Source organism: Crinia signifera, chromosome 1 (genome assembly GCF_055691185.1).
Source record: "Crinia signifera chromosome 1, ASM5569118v1, whole genome shotgun sequence".
Lineage (NCBI taxonomy): Eukaryota > Metazoa > Chordata > Amphibia > Anura > Myobatrachidae > Crinia > Crinia signifera.
The window spans coordinates 307438953-307458852 of NC_139217.1; the positions used below are offsets into that span (position 1 = coordinate 307438953).

A 19900-nucleotide genomic window follows, 5' to 3' on the forward strand; every position below is an offset into this window, starting at 1 on the left:
AATAATAGATTTTGTATGCATTGCTTTGGGATCTTACATCATTTGATAAGGTGTGTTTTTCTTGTATTATTATACACCTCAATAAGTTGTGTCATTTTTAGAACAGTGGGAAGAGCTAATCTGGGCACAGAAAACCCAAAAAGTGCTATTCTTGTAGTAGTGTACACCTGTTAGATATAGGACACGTGAAAAAAACGCAATATCTTGGGCAAGTAATCATAGCACTTTTTTTTTTGATTACAGTGAAAATGCTCTTTATTAATATATATTATTAAAACAAAAAAGAAACCTGATCAAAGAGCTTCACCCCTAGTGTTTTTTTTTTTTTTGAGAAGTCATTCATGAAAGTCAAATGTATAGATAGTTCATCCAAATGACACTTCCCATGTGACAGACGGCAGGTGTTGATTCGCAGCTTTGCTTTGCACGCGCCACATGTGAATGGTTAGCATAAACATCCATTTGCAGCTTGCGTGCTTGGAGGAAATCCTTCGATGGTCACTGACCATCGTATGATTTGTACAGGCCAAGGGAGGGCAACTGATGTCAGCTGCCCACCCCCCCGCACCTATGTCATTGGCAAATTTAGCATGGGAAGCCCAATATTTTCATGGGAACACCCAAGAATCATGGTCAACACCCTGGACCGCTGCCCCCCACCCGCACTGTGCCGTGCAAAAGGATCAGTGACTATGCAAGTTGCCAAGTACATTCGCCCAGGGACCCTACACATGCGCATACATCAGTATCCACATGTGCAGAATGAAAACATTGCTCCCCGTGCAAACGCGTGGTTGAGCGAATCATTCAGAATGACCCCCTAAGGACTGAAAAGAAGTGAGAAACAGCGCTCTGTAGTGTAATACTGTAGTTTCATATTACAGTGATAGTTATTTGTATTGTGCGTACTGTTAGGTTGTGCTTTAAAAGGTGGAATTTTGGGGAATATCTCTCTCACAATGGTGGGTTACCATGAATGTCCAGATGTTGCTCAAATTTCCCCTCCCTTGTTAAGTAATTCCCTTTAAGACCAGTCTCCCGGTGGAGTGTGATTATGTGCAGCTATAAAAAGGTATTAACTCTCTCCTGATGAAGTCCAGCCTGATACCCATAGTGTAAGAGAGGAAATGTGTAGAGATACCTCCACTATGCACTAGCATTTTGCTTTGCACTATTCATTTTATTATTTATTTTTTATTAAGCTCCATTCATATATATATATATATATATATATATATAAAAAATTACATTCTCACACTCCACTGGGAGACTAGTCTTAGAGGGAAAATTTGAACATTTTCTGGAAATCCACTGTTGTGAGAGGGAGAATACCCAAAAGACCACCCTTGATGAGCACTAATGCACAACCTAATGCAGTGGTAGCCAACTCTAGTGCTCGAGAGCTACCAACAATTCACATTTTCCAGACAACCTAGCTGCTGCAAAGGTGCACTTATTACTTACTGACACATTTTAAAAGATCCACAGGTGGAGCTAATTACATCACTTGTGATTCTGTGAGGAAATCTGGAAAACATTAACTGTTGATAGCTCTTGAGGACTGGAGTTGGCTACCCCAGACCTAAAATGGTACACACAATACAAATCACTATCACTGTAATATGAAACTATTACACTAGAGAGCGCTGTTTCTCACTCCTTTCAGTAATATATATTTCAGTCAAGTATTTTTATCCACACAAGTAAATCATTACAATCTTATTTAAATTATTAGTATGTTGTCATTATACTGTACAGTATGTTCAACTCACAACTTCACTTATACCAATGCTTCCCTACTTAAATGGTAATGCCTGATCATCACTTAGGTAACAACCACTAGCTTGAATTACTGATAACCATATAATTATAATAGTTTATAAAATAAAAAAAAGCATAATTAAACCTTACCGAAAACACAGGCAGAATTGTGGGAAGTAACTGTGCAAGTTCCAGTCAAGAACAGTTTAACTAGACGAACAGGATCTTGACCAATGAATGGTAACTCAAACGGATCCGATACGTGATCCCGGCGGTCGGAATTCCGACACTGGAATCCCGACATGGGGGGGGGACGTGGATCGCCCCCCCTTGCGGGCTCGCCACGCAGCGGGCCCGGTGCCTCGCTACGCTCGGCACGCTATTTTATTCTCCTTCTATGGGTGTCGTGGACACCCACGGAGGGAGAAAGTTTCGGGACTTCGGCGGTCGGGATTCCAGTGTCAGGATTCTGAACGCCGGGATCCCGACCGCCGGAAAATTGACCGCATCCCACTCAAACGTCATCCTCAATTTATTTGTACACAGAAGACAATTACAGGCTCAGTTTGTTTGTTTTATATTTCTGCTGGGAATTAAAAATTACATTGGATGGATTCATCTTTCAAAACAAGTTCAGAAATTCTTGAAAGATCTTCAAGATCTTTTTCTATTAATCTATCTGGTTTCCTTAGTTTATTCTGTTTGGTGTTATTACATCTGTAAACCTAATTCACTTGGATGAAACGCTGGAACAGCAGGTAGCAGCTTCAGGTCTGGCACACAGAACTTTCTATTCAAAACACTCATCGTGAGGTGTAACACGAAGAAGCACTGTTGAATAGGTGCCGGATGACTGCCCGACAGTCGGGATTCTGATGGCCAGAACTCCGACATTGGAATCCTGATTGTTTAAATGCCCCAAAGTCGAGATCCCCACTGACAGGTTTTCGGGGTCCAAGACCCCCCAGAGAGAGAATAGAACCTGTGGCAAACGAAGCGAGCCACTGAGCCCGCAGTGTGGCGAGCGCAGCAAACCGGCAAGAGGCTTCGGTACTTGTGTAGTTTCACGGCGCCGTGCTACTTCCGGGTTCTACGCTCGCCACGAAATATGTCAAAAAAAGTAACTTAACTCCATGCCAACATGGATAGTTCATACCCCCACTATCCATGTTGGCATGGAGTTGATTTTAAATAGCGTGGCAAGCGTAGCGACCCACCGAGCCCGCAGCGTAGGCGAGCCCCGCAAGGGGACTCAGACGCACGGCGCCATACTGGCGCCGTGAAACTACACATGAACCGAGGCTTCTTTGTGCTTGCCCCTATCGTCGCCATTATTGACTTGGTTTATGCTAATTATGCATTATTTCTTTATGCTGCACAATGATGGACCGCTTTAATTTTACAGAACCAATCATTACAGAAAACATGCTCAATTTTTTTGATCATATTCAAAATCCAGATCTGGTGACTTGGGAATCCAACCTTTTGAGTGAGCAGGGTTTGTCCCAGGAAGGGACCAATACAATACATCAGGGCAAAGAACTACTCCCCATTACCACCCTATAGATCCCCAAAACTCAAGGGGGATATGGGAGCAAGACCTAAGACAGGATCTAGAGAAATGAATAAGAATAATCCCTCTGAGATGTTTTTTTTTAGACCAACAAACACACAGGAACACACAGAGAGAATCCCATTGGGACAAGGACTTAATGTTCAGAAACCCCAACAAAAAGAGTAGAAATTCAGAGCTAGAGGAAAGAGAGGGGGGAGGAAATACAAATTAAAATCTTTAAAACGCAGAATGGGATCACAAACTCAAAAAATCTTTAATTTATCTTAAAAAAATCTCACAAAAGGAGAAATACAGAACCTAAATAAAGGCCTCAAATTTTGCCCAACAACACCGCCAAATATGTTTTCATTACTTGTAGAATTAAACCGATTTGTCAGTGTTCACTGCAACATGACTTCTATAATTAGAAATACCACATAATAAAGAAAAAAAAGCGGTTGAGTTTGTAAATGTAATTAGATTAATACAGCTGTCAAAAATGAAAAACAAAATATATAAACACCAATATTTACAAGTGTATATACAAAAAGTATCCAGAGTAAAAAAAAAAATAATAATTGCACTTTTGAAGAAATAATAATACTCAGTCATTTTGGATTAAAAAGCTAATTACATACACAGATTTGATCGCTACTGCTGTCACATCATCAGTACATTTATATACATTGTTCATAAAAAAAAAAAAAAATGTGTTCTTTAAAAGATAAAACTATTAAAGTCAAAGCAAGGATTCCAGTCAGCTGTCCATTTCTTCCAATACATCTGTCACAGGGAGCTTTATTTTTTGCTCATCTTTGCTAGCTGCATCTGATAGTTCAGTAAAGTCAATATCAGGTAAAGGGATCCTCCAATACTGGAAAGAGTTGAATTCAGAAAAAGCTTCATCTTTCTGAAAGACAATACAAAAACACAGCATATTAGCAATACGTAAGTCATGTGAGCAACATATTTATGAAAGATCAGCAAGGCAATTTTGCCTATGTAAGCCAGAAGTCTCTTTAGTGTGGCACAACATGTTACCCAGGTGCGGGTCTGCTGAAGGGGCCCGGGTTCTGTCCCCCTCCCCCACTGCAGGGAGCCAGGCAGTTGGAAAAGAGATGACAGGCTGCCACTGCAGCACAGCCTCTCACCACAGCTCAGTGCCATGTGCTGAGCTGGGGAGAGACAGCTGCAGCAGAGGCAGGTCCTGAGCTGGCACTTGGAGATGACAGCTCCAAGCATCAGGAAATCCACCAGCCAGGACCCCTGCAACGCCACCGACGTGCTGGGGGCAAGTCCAGCAACCGGGAAAGCTGCTGGTCTGCCCCCAGTCTTCATCCGTGAGGTGAATGGACGCCACCTCCCTGGCTCTGCTGCTGTCTGCCTAGTACAGCAGACAACAGCGGAGGCTGCATACTGCCTCTCCCAACCTCCGTACTGACTGCAGGGCGCTGCGGTCAGGAGGTATGAGCTCCACCTTTGATGTTAATGGGTCCTGGGTCGGATTACCCATTTACACTGCCCCTGAACACTGGTCTAACCCTTGTTCATCCCGGAAATTTTCCTGGGATGGATTCCCAGGTAATAGTACCCAGGTTTTTTTTTTAGAGCCCATTTACACCAAGCCCTGACCCAGGTTGACTTGGCAATAACCCAGGTTATTGCTTTGGTGTAAAAGGGGTATGAGTGTACTTTGAATAAATGTATATAGACTAAATATACAGATATAAATAGGAATAATAAGCTGTAAAAACTGGTTTTATTAAAAGATGTAAAATAAATCATATCCAAGCCTAATAACACTAATGCTAGAAAGCATGAAAATATGGTTGATCAAGGGTAAAACATGATTCATCTCCTTCCCATTAAAACAATAATAAAACTGGTTTTAAAACAACAAAAAGTGGTGTTTTTTTTTTACATACCAAAAAAAAATTCCTCCCCAGCTTAAAACAAAATGAAATACTGTAAATGTCCCTTTACATCAACTTCTGCTATCAGAAAGGTACAACAAATGCAAAGTGTTCATTAACTGTTTTGTTGAGGAAAAATTTAGCACAATATTAACCAACTGTACTGAACATTTGTATTTCCTGATCTGGAAATATTCGACAGGCAGTAAGGTCGACATGGGACAAGTATTAAAGTGGGGGACGGGGGACGGGGTGAAAGGGAATCAGGGAAGGGATAGAACCTAAGCACAAGCGACACTGGAAGATTTTGGATAAGATTTAATCTAAAGTCAAGTTCAAAGAATAAGTAATTACCACAGTACTTTTGTTGTCAAACAACCAATTGTCTGGTGTATGGTGACGTGGCGGTGCTCCCCTGAGTGTAAGAATCATGTACCGAAGATTAAGAAGAAAAAGTACTCTCTTTTGTTTGGGGGCACTCTTTTAATTTGTCAAAATATATGTCTAGATTTTTTTTGTGAAAAATAAAATGTAGCTTTTAATGATTTTATTAAAATATTTTTGACAGACCGACACACAAACAAACAACACGAAACATAGAAAATACAGTTGAGTGATACTAATATTTTATAGAATAAATTTATAATCAACTGTTTGTAAGGACCACATTTGGTTATCAGATAGCAAAACACAGTGATCAGACAGTACAGCTTGTCTTTGAATGTCAGCCTATGTCTGAGTCAAGGTTTACTGTGTCTATCTTTATGGTAAGGAAGTAAAAAATAGCGAAATATTACACAAAGATAAGGACCAGGCAGAAATTTGTTCTGCACTGGTGCAGTCCGGATATTTACACATATATAATTTGCAGTATTGCTAAGTAGATATGTATTATGGGTCTATCAATTTTTGCAATTACTGCTATCCAAAATATATACAGAACCGTGGCTGGGTACTATTTTGCGAGGGTAATCGCTACGACAGAAGGTGTCAAATATAGATTTGATATGAGAAAAAGTGACACTCACAGTTGAAAAGATTGCGGAGGCTGCTGCTGAATCTCTCAACCGTCCCGGTATACTGAGAGTCAGTGAGCGTTCGGCAGTATTATGACTGTATGAACAAGAAAATGGGGCATCTACTTTCTCCAGTTAGTAGTACAAGTACCTTGTTGTATTAAATACAGTGCAGGGTTAAATGTTATCTATACTGAGTTGGAGATGAGAGTACCCCTAGAGGTGAGGATTGTGTAAGTGGGGTATAGTATATCAGACGTCTTACTTTTGGGAGCAGGTGTGCTGCTTTCTGCTATGTGCTATGGGGTAGAGCATTGATAGCAGATGAGCGGCACCTGCTTCCTGTCAGCGTGAAGAAGTAGGTAGGATTAGAAAATCTAGCCTAGCAGGCAAGAAAAAAGGGGGCTGCTGTTTGCAGTATAAGGTATTTCAATTACAGCAGTAATTAAGATAAAGGTAGCGATTACCGCCGCTTACCAAACAGCTCCTGCCGGGTCTTCTGTAGGAATAAATCCGGATCTGCTGCAGCCGCAAGTGCGGCGGGGAGTAGGGGTGAGCCGCTAATACGGCTGGATCAGACGGCCTTTTCGCTGGGGGTGGAGCTTCCTCAGTGTCCGTGATTGTTTTGTTTTGCTATCTGATAACCAAATGTGGTCCTTAAACAGTTGATTATAAATTTATTCTATAAAATATTAGTATCACTCAACTGTATTTTCTATGTTTCGTGTTGTTTGTTTGTGTGTCGGTCTGACAAAAATATTTTAATAAAATCATTAAAAGCTACATTTTATTTTTCACAAAAAAATCTAGACATATATTTTGACAAATTAAAAGAGTGCCCCCAAACAAAAGAGAGTACTTTTTCTTCGCCACAAGGGAAAGACCCTATCTTTCTCTGTACTCACTCCACTTGAGCCATTTGAAGTGAATTGAGTTAGCAGAGGAAGCGTGTTTACAGTCAGCCGTCTCAAAACGAAAATGTTTATGGACCTTATTAATAACATGGTGTATAACAGGGACCGAGGAGGATTTCCAGAGCTGACCGATAGCAGAGGAGAAATAATTCTAACCAGTAGCATTTTTTTATCCATGGGCTGCAGCCTCCTAGGTAAAATCCATCAGTGCTTAATGTTAGTGAAGCCCAATGCACTTTAATTTGACTGGCAGTGACTTCCTATTGAAAGTCCGACCTGCCAGTCACCAAAGGCAGTTCTATTGGGAGGTGTTCCCTCCCTTCGGGCTGCATCTTTCATAGAACCTGGGGTATGTGCATGCACAGGTACTGATGTTTGTCATCTGCACTGTACAGGCGCCGGGACCGTGATTTGTCTTCTATGGGCTGCAGCATGTACCGGTCCCAATGCCTGTCATCTACATTGTACAGGCATGGAACCGTAGCGGAGAATGGGTAGGAGCCACTGCTGATTAGAACACAGCTTTAGAAGCCTGATAGTATGCCTATCAATACAATCAGTGTATTCGATTTCTATGAAGTCTTCTGTACATAACAGTTCATAAGATTCTAGGCGAGGGGATTGTACAGGGAGCTCTAGTCGCACATGCCGCTAAGGAGTTGACTGGAACTCCACTTATATTCTCAAGGTGAACTGGTATAACCTGCCGTGTATTTTCTGGCATTTAGGAACAAATGAAGTTATCATTTGCTCCCTGACCCCATCAGGTTGTAATTCCAACCAGTAAACTGGTGTGTGCTGGGCAGGAAATCTCAGTGTGTGGCCAGCTGTAGTAGTAGCTTTCAACTTTTATATAAATGTCAGCATTTTCCACATCTGAACAAGCCCCAGGACTTAAGCTGTGTACACATGCTTAGATTTTCCCCTGTTTTTGATTCGAAGCAATAGAAGCAAAATCGAATCCACATCGAATGGTTTTTAGGACACTTTCGATCTGCATTCGATTTGATGCGCGCTCCCGTTTTCTTAAAATCGAATAGAAAAATCTACTGTGCAGCCAAGGAAATCTCGAATTTGATCCAGTAAATCGAATGAGTACATTGTGCCTACATTGTGAAATTGAATCGAATGCAAAAGTACAGATCTAATGCCAGATCTAATAGAAAATCGAATCTAACATCAAATCTAAAGGCCCCCTTACATTATGCGATTTGGGCACGATTTTGCCCGATTCGGATGAATCGGGCCGTGAAATCGTCCCAAATCGCATATGGTGACATCCCCTCCGACCCGATGCGCGGCACCGTGCGCATCGGATCGGAGATGGGAGGTCGGACGGGCTGCACATAAGATTTGCTAAATCTGATGTGCTGCCCGGAGCCGTGCTCCCCCACAACAGGGGACCTACCAGAGTCAGGCGCAGGGAGCCGGGCAGCATCAGCGGGAGCAGGGGGGGGCGGCGCAGAGTACCAGGGAGCCGGGCAGGAGAAGACGCTGCAGCAGCAGCACTTCAAAAAAAAAAAGGGCCATACAAACGCATAGGAAGCCATTCATTGGCTGAGACCTCTCTCAGCCAATCGCTCATTGGCTGAGACCTCTCTCAGCCAATCGCTCATTGGCTGAGACCTCTCTCAGCCAATCGCTCATTGGCTGAGACCTCTCTCAGCCAATCGCTCATTGGCTGAGACCTCTCTCAGCCAATCGCTCATTGGCTGAGACCTCTCTCAGCCAATCGCTCATTGGCTGAGACCTCTCTCAGCCAATCGCTCATTGGCTGAGACCTCTCTCAGCCAATCGCTCATTGGCTGAGACCTCTCTCAGCCAATCGCTCATTGGCTGAGACCTCTCTCAGCCAATCGCTCATTGGCTGAGAGAGGTCTCAGCCAATCAATGGCTTCCTATTCGTTTGTATGGGGTTTTTCTTTTTTTTGGAAGTGCTGCTGCTGCATCGTGTTCTCCTGCCCGGCTCCCTGGTACTCTGCGCCGCCGCCCCCCCTGCTCCCTGCCCAGCGGCTTCCTGCCCGGCTCCCTGCACCCCGACCCCCCCCCCCTGCCCACTCTCTCTTTGCGGGCATATTCCTGCTGCTGTCCCCCGCTCCCATTGTCCCTGCAGCTCCCCGGGAGTGGCATGTGATAAATCGCATGCGATTTATCACATGCAAAACTTGGCACATGAAGTGCCATCGCATGTGATCCCTCCCGGGGAGCTGCTGGGACAATCGGGTCCGACTTGTCGTTATGACAAGTCGGACAAATGTAAGGGGGCCTTTAGCGTGTGTACAGGGCTTTAGGGATGATTCACAATCAGTGATGGTTTATGACCAATGTCAAATTATTTGGCCATCGTTGCCTACCATCGATAGCAAAAGAGCAACTGACCATCGATGGTCCATATTTATGCAATGGTTGACCATCGATGTTTTTACATATCGATGGTCATCCATTTTCTCTCACTGATTGGACTGTGGGCCAATCAAAATATGGGGGCGGGGCTGCTCAGGGTCCTGGGCAGACCTATGCTCCGTGTAACAGGAAAACGAAACTATTCGTTTAACCTGGACATCGATGGTAGGAAACCATCTGGTTCTCTCCTATTGATGGCAAAACTATTCGACATCGGCCATTGATGTTTACTAATCATCGATTGTCATCCCTATTTTGCCATCAATGGGAGAGAACCAGATGTTTTCCCTCCATCAATAGCACAGAAGAAACGTGTCCTTCCCACAAAGGTGTCGGGAAACAGAGCATAGCTCCACCCCCAGGCACAGGGATGACCATCTGGTTTGTGAAACCATCGATGATACACTATAACATGGGTTGTGACCATCGATGGTCATTCATGTTTCTGCCACAACAACCAGAACTAGCGCAATTGGCGTTACATTAGGAATGGACATAAGAAGCCCACCATCAAATGATGGCTGGGCATCTGCCATCCAATCTTTTGAGGCGATGGTCACTGACCATTACGTCAAAAGAATTTAATAGAAAAAAAAATTCTGCATGAAAATAAAAATGCCTTTTCTTTTATACATGTGCAAACATTCTTGTGCGGAAGCAGCGCAGCGTGGATGGACCAGAGCACCATGAAATGTTTACAATTAGATGGTGCCAAGCATCAGAAAGCCGCCATAAAATGGTAAACTACTCCAAGCGAAGAAAACAAAAACTCGATGGTAATAAAACATCGCGGTGCGATGTCCATCCCTAGGTTACACAGGAGGGGGCAGAGGCTGCTGAGCAGGTACCTGGCACTGGAACTCTACGGCAGAACGGCTTTCTGACACCCGCAGCCTCTTGCAGGGAGGAGGAGAGGATGCTGGCGGATCCAGCTGCCGCTCACACTCAGGGGAGGACACCACCTCCACTAACGGGGCACACTCGGGCTCCAGCTTTCTCTTCCTCGGTGGCTCGGGGTGCCCCATGGCACAGTGCCTCGACCACACTCTCCTCTTGCACGGAGGGAGCAGAGAGCCGGGCGGCGGCGGAAGCGCCACTTTCCGCTTGGACATAACGAGCGAGACACCACCGGCGGCGTGTTGTATACACAGTCACAGCCCAGCAGCACACACGTGTGTCACACAGACATGTTCTCCTTCCGCCCGCCTCCCAGTGCACTGCACATCATACGGTGGTTGGACGCAGGAGTGAACGTTCCCGAGTGTAAATACTAGTCACAGCGCCCTCTAGCGTCGCCTTCAAACTGTGCAGCGTCAAGCTTCCTGCCAGAGGTTTCTGAAAGTCCATGCAAAATAAAGGGCCCAAACGCTGCTGTATTATTGGGAAAAAAAACACAATAATACCTAACAATAAAACGTTTTATGGTCATGTTTTTAGCCTGGGTTAATTACCTTAATTTCGTATTTATCATGGCTTCTAACGTTGCAGAGCTTTAAAAAGGGACAGTGAAAGAAGGCCATGCTCATGGGACTTTATATATATATATATATATATATATATATTATTATAACTACATATATATCAGAGAGCGTCACACGATTAGATGGATACTAGTAAAATGTATTGTTACATAAACAATATATTTATTTATTTACAGTCTCTTATATAGCGCAGCAGATTCTGTTGCGCTTCACAATTGTAGACAGTGATAAATCAAACTGGGTAACAGACAGACTTGGAGGTAGGAGAGCCCTGCTGCAAGCTTACAATCTATAGGGATATAGGAGGGAAACACAAGGACAATATACTAAAATGTAAACATAAATATAAAAACATACACACAATATATTAATCAAAATAAACATTTAATTCAATTGAATTATTGCACTCATGTTGAATTAATAAAGAATTAATAAAGTATTATCATAGTCAAGTCCTTGAATATTATTGGAGCTCCACCATTAAAGTGCCAAGTGCTTTAGTGGAGTATAATTTAAATTCTCACCCTCTGTTAATCTTAAGGGGTGTATTAAGATTCCGGCCTGTGGAAATAAAATTCCAAAATGCTTGCTCAAACTGTAAATTGTCCTGCTATTTTATTGGCAGGTATCTTATAAGAAGTTGAATAAAGTAACCGGCTGGCATACATCCATAGATTGGTGGCTCAAGCTGTTAGACACTTTTTATCAACTGGAATTTCGCCGTTACAATAGGTGTGCCAGTGTTCATACCTTTGAAGCTCTGTGGGAGGGAGATGTCCAGAAAAGGCAACAGCCGAAACTCCCGGATGGCTCAAGCTCTCCCGCACAGCTGCCATTGCCTGTTGACAGGCTGCCGGAGATGGATTTAGCAGGAAGCAAGCTGTCCATCTCCTAGATGGAAGCCACACAGAAGCATCTGGTAGGAACCTGCCTGGAATATCTGGAAACACGGCAATCCAACAGCCGCAATTTGGCTTTGAAACAGCGGTGGAGTCCAGTATTGGGTCCGGTGGGCTATATTAAGCAAGGGGAGTGCTAAAAGCCCAAAACCTTGACGCGTTTCTCCGCTGTTGTCCGATATAGCGGTTTCATCAGAAAGAAGTCTGCTTCGGCGGTGACATCACCATACACAGGACTGCAAATGAGCTGGTTGCATTCCTAGATCATTAGACCATGGTTAACCCTTTCATACTGAGCCACTCCCGGGTTATCAAAGCAATAACAAAGTTTCTAAAGGGGTATTATGAAGTACTAAGCTACTTTGACTTCCCACCACTCAAAATAATTCTATTGTTGGTAGTAAAGGCTACTGGAAATCAGGGTTTAAAGTGGTCCTAGAGAAGTAGTGGTACACATTTCCTGTGCTACCTTGCCCACAATTCCATTAGGTGTAGGCAGGGCCAATGCCAGGGTTTTTGGCACCCCACTGCAAACTAAACGTATATTTGTGCCTTACTTCCCATGATTTATACAGGGACAGTGGTCTCACAAGGAAAGGTATGGTGACATAATAGTAAGCCTATTTCAATTTACACCACACAGAAGCACAATCGCATATCTTGTCCCTGATTCAGATTGCACCACATAGTAGTCTTGGTTATTCACTCTCACAGCAGTAGTGCCTTATACAATGCACACAGTAGTGCCATTTATATCTATACCTCTGTCACTCCAGCAGCTTCCCTGCCCCTCTGGGTCCCTCTAGCATGAACAGAGCCTGCACCTCTTATTATTATTATCAGTTTCTCATATAGCACACACATATTCCGCAGCGCTTTATAGAGAGAATATTTGAACATTCACATCAGTCCCTGCCCCAGTGGAGCTTACAGTATATATTCCCTGCCACATGTACACTAGGGCGGAGTGAAAAAACTGAAATTGAGAAATTCAAAATCGGCTAGTATGGGAAAGTTGTGACTTGACTTGAATAAGAAACGTGCAAAAGCTTTTTGATCTGAGTCAACATCTTCTGTTCTGGCAAGAGGCCTGAAGTTTCACTTTTTTGGTGAAAATGACGAAAACTATGAAGATGCTCCGATCTAGTTAAAATTATGTCAGGATGTCATAGAGTGGTTCATTAATATACTTTAGCATAGTAAAAGAGAGTACGAGATTGTCCTAGTGCAAAGTGACTGACTGGCGGGAGAAAAAATCCCTAATAAATGACCCATTTTCATGGTCACAATTGTGAATATTGTGTGTTTTCTCCTGAACGTGTTTATAATAGAAGAAGCACGAATACTCTAAATGGAATTTCGGTGACACTGTGTGAAATATAACACTGCATAATAGCCCTTAATCAGAGCTGATCGCAGTACAAATTTGTTCTCAAAATGGGCAAAACAAATGCTGCATTGCAGGTGGGGCAGATGTAACGTGCTGAGAGAGTTAAATTTGGGTGGGGTGTGTTGAAACTGAAATCTAAATTACAGTGTAAAAATAATGCAGCCAGTATTTACCTTGCACAGAAACAAAATAACTCCCACAAATCTAAAGGTGGCCATACATCTACAGATCGATTGTCAGATTGGGCCGGTTGGAACAAACAGCTGGTAATATCTGAATGACAGTTTTTCAGCATTTCAAAGCAAATGGTCAACTGTCATTTGCTCTCATCTTTTACCAGGATTTTGTTCCAACCAGACAGATTGGACAATAAATCTGTAGATGTATGGCCACCTTAAATCTCTCTGCACATGTTACATCTGCCCCACCTGCAGTCCAGCATTTTTTTGCCCATTTTGAGAACAAATTTGTACTGCGATCAGGTCTGATTAAGGGCCATTATGCAGTGTTATATTTCACAGTGTCACTGAAATACATGATATTGGATTTATGCTGCTCTCTTTGCAGTGCATATACAAAGATAGACAATCCTGTGTATATAAATAAGAAATAACTGTTGCAGTCTGTTATTGAAAAACAGTAACTGCTACAATAAATTTTACAAGTAACAGTGTAAACTGTCTAATGTATCATTTTACATATCACTTCTGTTTATTGACAGAAAAACAGTGTTGCATCCCCTATACTGGGAACATGATTGGGCTGCATTACAGCATATAATTATGCCAAAGATAAGCCAATATATTAACTGTTAAATACGTTGAAGTGTATTATGATGTAATAAATTGTAAGCTTGCAGCAGGGCCCTCTAACCCCCAAGTCTGTCTGTCATTACCCAGTTTGCTTTATCACTGTCTACTATTGTAAAGCGCAACGGAATCTGCTGAGCTATATAAGAAACTGTAACGGAATCTTCTGCGCTATATAAGACACTGTAACTGAATCTGCTGCACTATATAAGACACTGTAACGGAATCTGCTGCGCTATATAAGACACTGTAACGGAATCTGCTGAGCTATATAAGAAACTGTAAATAAACAAATACATCTAATGTTTAGGGGAAAAAAAACAAGAACATTGATTAAAAAAATAACAGGTTAATCATTCTATGAGTGGTGTCCAGCAGTACATATATGCCAATCACTGTGTTCATTTCTAGGCAGCAGGGCCATCTTAACAGCAGTGTGGGCACCTGGGCAAAGCAATGCACTGGGGCCCTTACCAATTCTCCCCTCCTAGGGGCGGGGGGTGGTATCAGCAGCAGCTTTGATGTCTCACGGGTGGCAGGGGGTGCTCTATCTTCCATTCAACATGTAGGACCTGGAGCAGTAACTTCTGCTAATTACTCCTTTACTGCACAGGTGGTGGGAGGGTGAACACTAAAGTGTGGAAGGGGGCACTGAGCTGTATGAAGGGTCCCTTGTAAATGACTTCCAGGGAGGTAGGGGGTGTTTTATACACAGGGGACGGTTGGATAATGGAGTGGGCTTAATATTCGTCATTTTCCGGTGGAAGGGCAGCTTGTTTGACTGCAGATATCGCCATTATCTGGAAATAGATTTCTTAGCCTAGTATAAAAACCTAGAGTCCCAACTTTCAGGAGGTGCTGGGAACTTGGGTATCAGAGATCAGGAGCCAGAGCAATCCATTGACAAAAATATAAAACTACACCAGACGTTTGGAGCTGGAGCAGGGACTGGCTGCTTGAAGGCTGATATCTCTGGTTCTGGGCATGATAGAGACAAGCCGCTAGTGTCAGAGAGAACCTGAGAAATATGACTGGAAAATGTAATTAACAGGTCGGATGTGGACTGCTGCTTTGAAGTTGGATATCTGCAGTTCCCCAGGGCCGATTTTTCAAAATTCTGGTATCCCTGGAAAAAGGGGATCCTCAGCTATCAACATAGCGCCCTTATACGTCTGGGGCCCCTGGGCAAGTGCCCATTAAGCCCATACAAAAAGACAGCCCTGCTAGGCAGGATTGATCAGCAATACTTATTACAGCATAATGCACTTTAATGTATTTAACTGTTAATATATTGGCTTATCTTTGGCATAATTATATGCTGTAATGCAGCTGCAGGTGGGGCAGATGTAACATGTGCAGAGGGAGTTAATGTGGCCATACATCTACAGATTTATTGTCCGATCTGTCTGTTTGGAACAAAATACTGGTAATGGATGCTTTGAAATGCTGATACTTTGCTTTGAAATGCTGGAAAACTGCCAAGAACTGTCATTCAGATATTACCAGGTATTTGTTCCAACCAGCCAGATCTGACAATCGATCTGTAGATGTATGGCCACCTTTAGATTTGTGTTGAGTTATTTTGTTTCTGTGCAGGGTAAATACCGGCTGCATTATTTTTACACTGTAATTTAGATTTCAGTTTCAACACACCCCACCCAAATTTAACTCTCTCAGCACGTTACATCTGCCCCACCTGCAATGCAGCATTTGTTTTGCCCATTTTGAGAACAAATTTGTACTGGGATCAGCTCTGATTAAGGGCTATTATGCAGTGTTATATTTCACACAGTGTCAATGAAATTCCATTTAGAGTATTTGTGCTTCTTCTATTATAAACACGTTCAGGAGAAAACACACAATAGTCACAATTGTGACCATGAAAATGGGTCAATTATTAGGGATATTTTCTCCCGCCAGTCAGTCACTTTGCACTAGGACAAGCTCGTACTGTTTTTTACTATGCTAAAGTATATTAATGAACCACTCTAAGACATCCTGACATAATTATAACTAGATTGGAGCATCTTCATAGTCTTCGTTATTTTCACCTAAAAAGTGAAACTTCAGGCCTCTTGCCAGAACAGAAGATGTTGACTCAGATCAAAAAGCTTTTGCACGTTTCTTATTCAGGTCAAGTCACAACTTTCCCACACTAGCCGATTTTGAATTTCTCAATTTCAGTTTTTTCACTCCGCCCTAATGTACACGCACACTCATTCATTCTAGGGTTAATTTTTGTTAGGAGCCAAATAACCTTTCCAAATAAAACTTTCCATGGGAATACCCATGAAACACTGGGGGTCCCATGGGAACAGCCATTCATCACCAAGTTTGTGTTTATGATTTATGATACGGTTAGTATGTGTCCATGAGATGGTCCAATAACCGGTATTGATGGCAGATAAGTTTTCACGCTAATTCTCAGGAGTGGTAACTGTAAACGGAAATATAAAAAAATGTTCTGGTGCATTATCTTTAAAAAAAAAAATGGATACTTTTATTCACAGGTGCACTCACATTTATTCTTTGTTTGAATTGAATAATACATGTGGGTGCATTTGTGAATAAAACACCTATAGATGGAGCCCCTCTTATTCAGCTCCAGCGCTCGCCAGATTGTCCCCGCTGACTGAGAGGGACTCCATTAGACTGGGACGCGAGTCCCAGGCACTCAGCGGTGGAACCCTGCCCATCTCCGCTTCAGGGAGACGGGGAGGGTTAGGAAGGGTTGTGCGGGGAGGTGGCAGAGATGGTGGATGGCAGTGGGAGCTCCATCGGAACAGGGCACACGCCCCCTGCTGACGGATCACCAGCCCCCACAAGAACTAGTCCAGCTCCCAGGGCCAGATAGAACAGCTCCAAGCCCACTCTCTAAATAGGCAGAGGGCAGAGCTTTCCTACGAGTCCAGCCGCGCGTCGCTAGCCCACCGGGAACTGGAGATACCGCCTGGCAAACCTGGAACGTTTTCCCCATAGGATAACATGGGCCCCGCTAATTCCGACCTCCACCCGGTTCCAACAGCTGCCAGTTCCCCCTCCGGCATCACAGAAGCTCAAGGTTGATCTCAGTCGAACCCAAATTGCTGGGCCTTCAATCTGATACCTGGTCCATATGGGTTCATTGGTTCTAGATAGTGATAGTGTGAATTTTGGCTCAATCGCTGTGAATTTTGTCTCATTCCATGTGGCATAATGTGTAAGAGGCAAGTACAGTATAAGGGGGTTACTATTGCGTTGCATGATTGGTATAAGGAGCTAATGGTGTGGCAAACTTAGGTGACCACATAAAAGGTGCTGAAATGTTGTCTACCAAGTTTCGGCTTTCAGTATTTTTATAACTTGAGTGCTGCCTCACCCTGCAAGTATCTTAGGACATCGGCATCCTGCGGGTGCACCTTTCGAGTGCATCCCTTTGGAGTGCACCCGCCAATATATCTCCCTGCATTTTTCCTAGCCAGCCCCTGACTTTTCCAGGCATATATAATTAGTTGAAACTATTTACACAAATACAGACACACCCATGAGCAGACCACCCAAACATTATTAGGTGCTGGCCACAACCCCTATTATTGCGCATAATAGGCCCTTGATCATTTTCATCTCCAGGCCCATTTAGACCTTAATCTGGCACTGCCAGCTCCACCTGTACCTGGCTGTATATCATAAATGGACACTTTGTGATATAAGCTTTACTATACTAGCCTTACTGCTTTTCCCTGACAATACCAGAAAATGGACAGTTACCACCCACAAACGCTGGCTTGCTGTCAATTTGTGTATGGCCAGAGATCAACAAAAAAAAAAGAAACAGTATTTTATTGCAGGATAGCATCCTGCATATGTACAAGTGTACTTCGCAGCCATGTGATCAAGTCTGAATATCCCCCCCCCCTAGTCTTCTCCATTATGTGTGCTCGTTCTGACTTCTCCAACCCTCCCTTTACACACCTCACACCTTTATTTACTGTCACAAGATGCAATCGTGATCCAGCTATAGTTTGCTCCCCCTCATCTCCAACCTGGCCTTCCGAAATCAGCCTCCTTATGGAACCTCACCCTCTCTTACTTTGCCACTTCAAACAACAACCCGGACTCTCCAAATTTACCTAGTTCCCTCAAGAATGCACCTGCACTGCCAAACAACACTGGAGAAATTGTCACTCCTGGATGGACTTCATCCACTTTAAGTTGATGTCCTACAATTCTTCCTTCTCTTTTGCAATCTTTTTTTCTTTTAAACCTTTAATTTCCTCAATTCTATCCCACTGCATTAAATACAATATTTTGCCTCCTCGTCCCCATCTTCCGTTATTGCCACTGACTTTTCCTCTTTTTTACATCTAAAATCAAAACTCCATACTTGATCTTGAGTAATTTGCCCCTACCACTCAACTGAAAAACTTAATTGGCCAAAGTCTATATTGCCCCTACTCATCCTCTCTGCAGTTTTTGACACCTTTGATCACCCTCTCCTGATGTACACCCTCAAGACCACTGGCCTCTGCAAAACCATTTAATTCCTGGTTCACCTACCTCACCAAGCGCTCCTTCTCCTGTTCCACCTCAGCCGCACCCACCCCCACCACACCCCAATGAGCATCCTCTTCTGTTCATGGCCCTCTGCTCTCTCCTCCGTGGGTGAACACCAGAGTTCATTCAACCTTCAAGATCAACTATGCAGGGGACACTCTACCTTTCCTAATTTCTCTTCTGCCTCTTCCAGGCATCCAGTTTTCTCTTTGCCATACCCTCCTGGATGTCCTTGCATTTTCTCAAACTCAACATGGGCAAAACCAAGCTCATAATCTTCCCTCCATCAAAAATCTACTCTACTCCAAATGTAATTGTTGACAATACCACTATTCAATCAGGTTCCCAAGTTGAATGATGAGTATTTTAAACTCCTCCTCTCTTCCAGCCCCCACATTTAGGGGTAAATTTATTATCTGTCAATCAAGGCAATATGCGCTATCCCCATGCGTTATGGCGGGGGATAGCGCTTCTCCTGATCTATGACATCCGCAATGCGGGTGTTTAATGTGCAGCGGTGCATACAGAAGGCATAGCGCAGCATCAATATTTTAAAAAGAGCGCCTGACCCGATTTATTATCCAGCAATGTGGGGCTTTGTTCTTTATGGAGCCCTGTCCCGGATTGCCATCTTTTTCTGGTACTGCGGGTGTCCTGCTTCTAATGTTCAGTGCCGCATGCTGGTCTCCTGCGTCTTCAAATTAAAACTGCGCATGCACCGGGTATACAGCATCCCAGGTGAATATTATCCAGCGCCAAGGACACAGTGTGAGGCACCCAGGGAGGAGCACCCCACCTTTATGGGAGGACCTGTATCCCCGTTGGGAAGGGATAAACGCACTCCCATAACGTATACTAAACAAATAAGGGGATTTTTGTAAGAACTTACCATTCGAATCCCTTTCTCTGAGTCCATCTGGTGACACAGCTCAACCATGGGATGTAGGAGCGTCCGCAGGAACCAGGCACCTATGCTAAGTCTTTGAGACAGGCAGGCTCCTCCCTTCTGCATCCCAGCATTCCTCAGTTCAACTTCCAGAGCACACTATGATACATTACTCAGTACAATGCCCAAACATATTAATATGCACAATCAAATAATAACCATATAACATGATAAACACATGAAACGGTTTACCTTACTGAGTGTAAGGGAGGAATCCCTGTGTCACCAGGATGGACTCAGAGAAAGGGATTCGAACGATAAGTTCTTACAAAAATCCCCT

The 19900-nt window shown here is 43.3% G+C and overlaps 1 protein-coding gene across 1 annotated transcript; it reads right to left on the bottom strand.

Moving 5' to 3' along the window:
- Positions 1 to 3566: 3566 nt before the first annotated feature.
- Positions 3567 to 10806, bottom strand: C1H9orf40 (chromosome 1 C9orf40 homolog). Its single transcript, XM_083186114.1, has 2 exons — positions 10411 to 10806; positions 3567 to 4226 (listed from the first exon to the last, which is right to left on the bottom strand). The coding sequence occupies exons 1-2, from the start codon at positions 10672 to 10674 to the stop codon at positions 4074 to 4076; spliced, it is 417 nt and encodes a 138-aa protein (XP_083042240.1). The 5' UTR covers positions 10675 to 10806; the 3' UTR covers positions 3567 to 4073.
- Positions 10807 to 19900: the final 9094 nt, after the last annotated feature.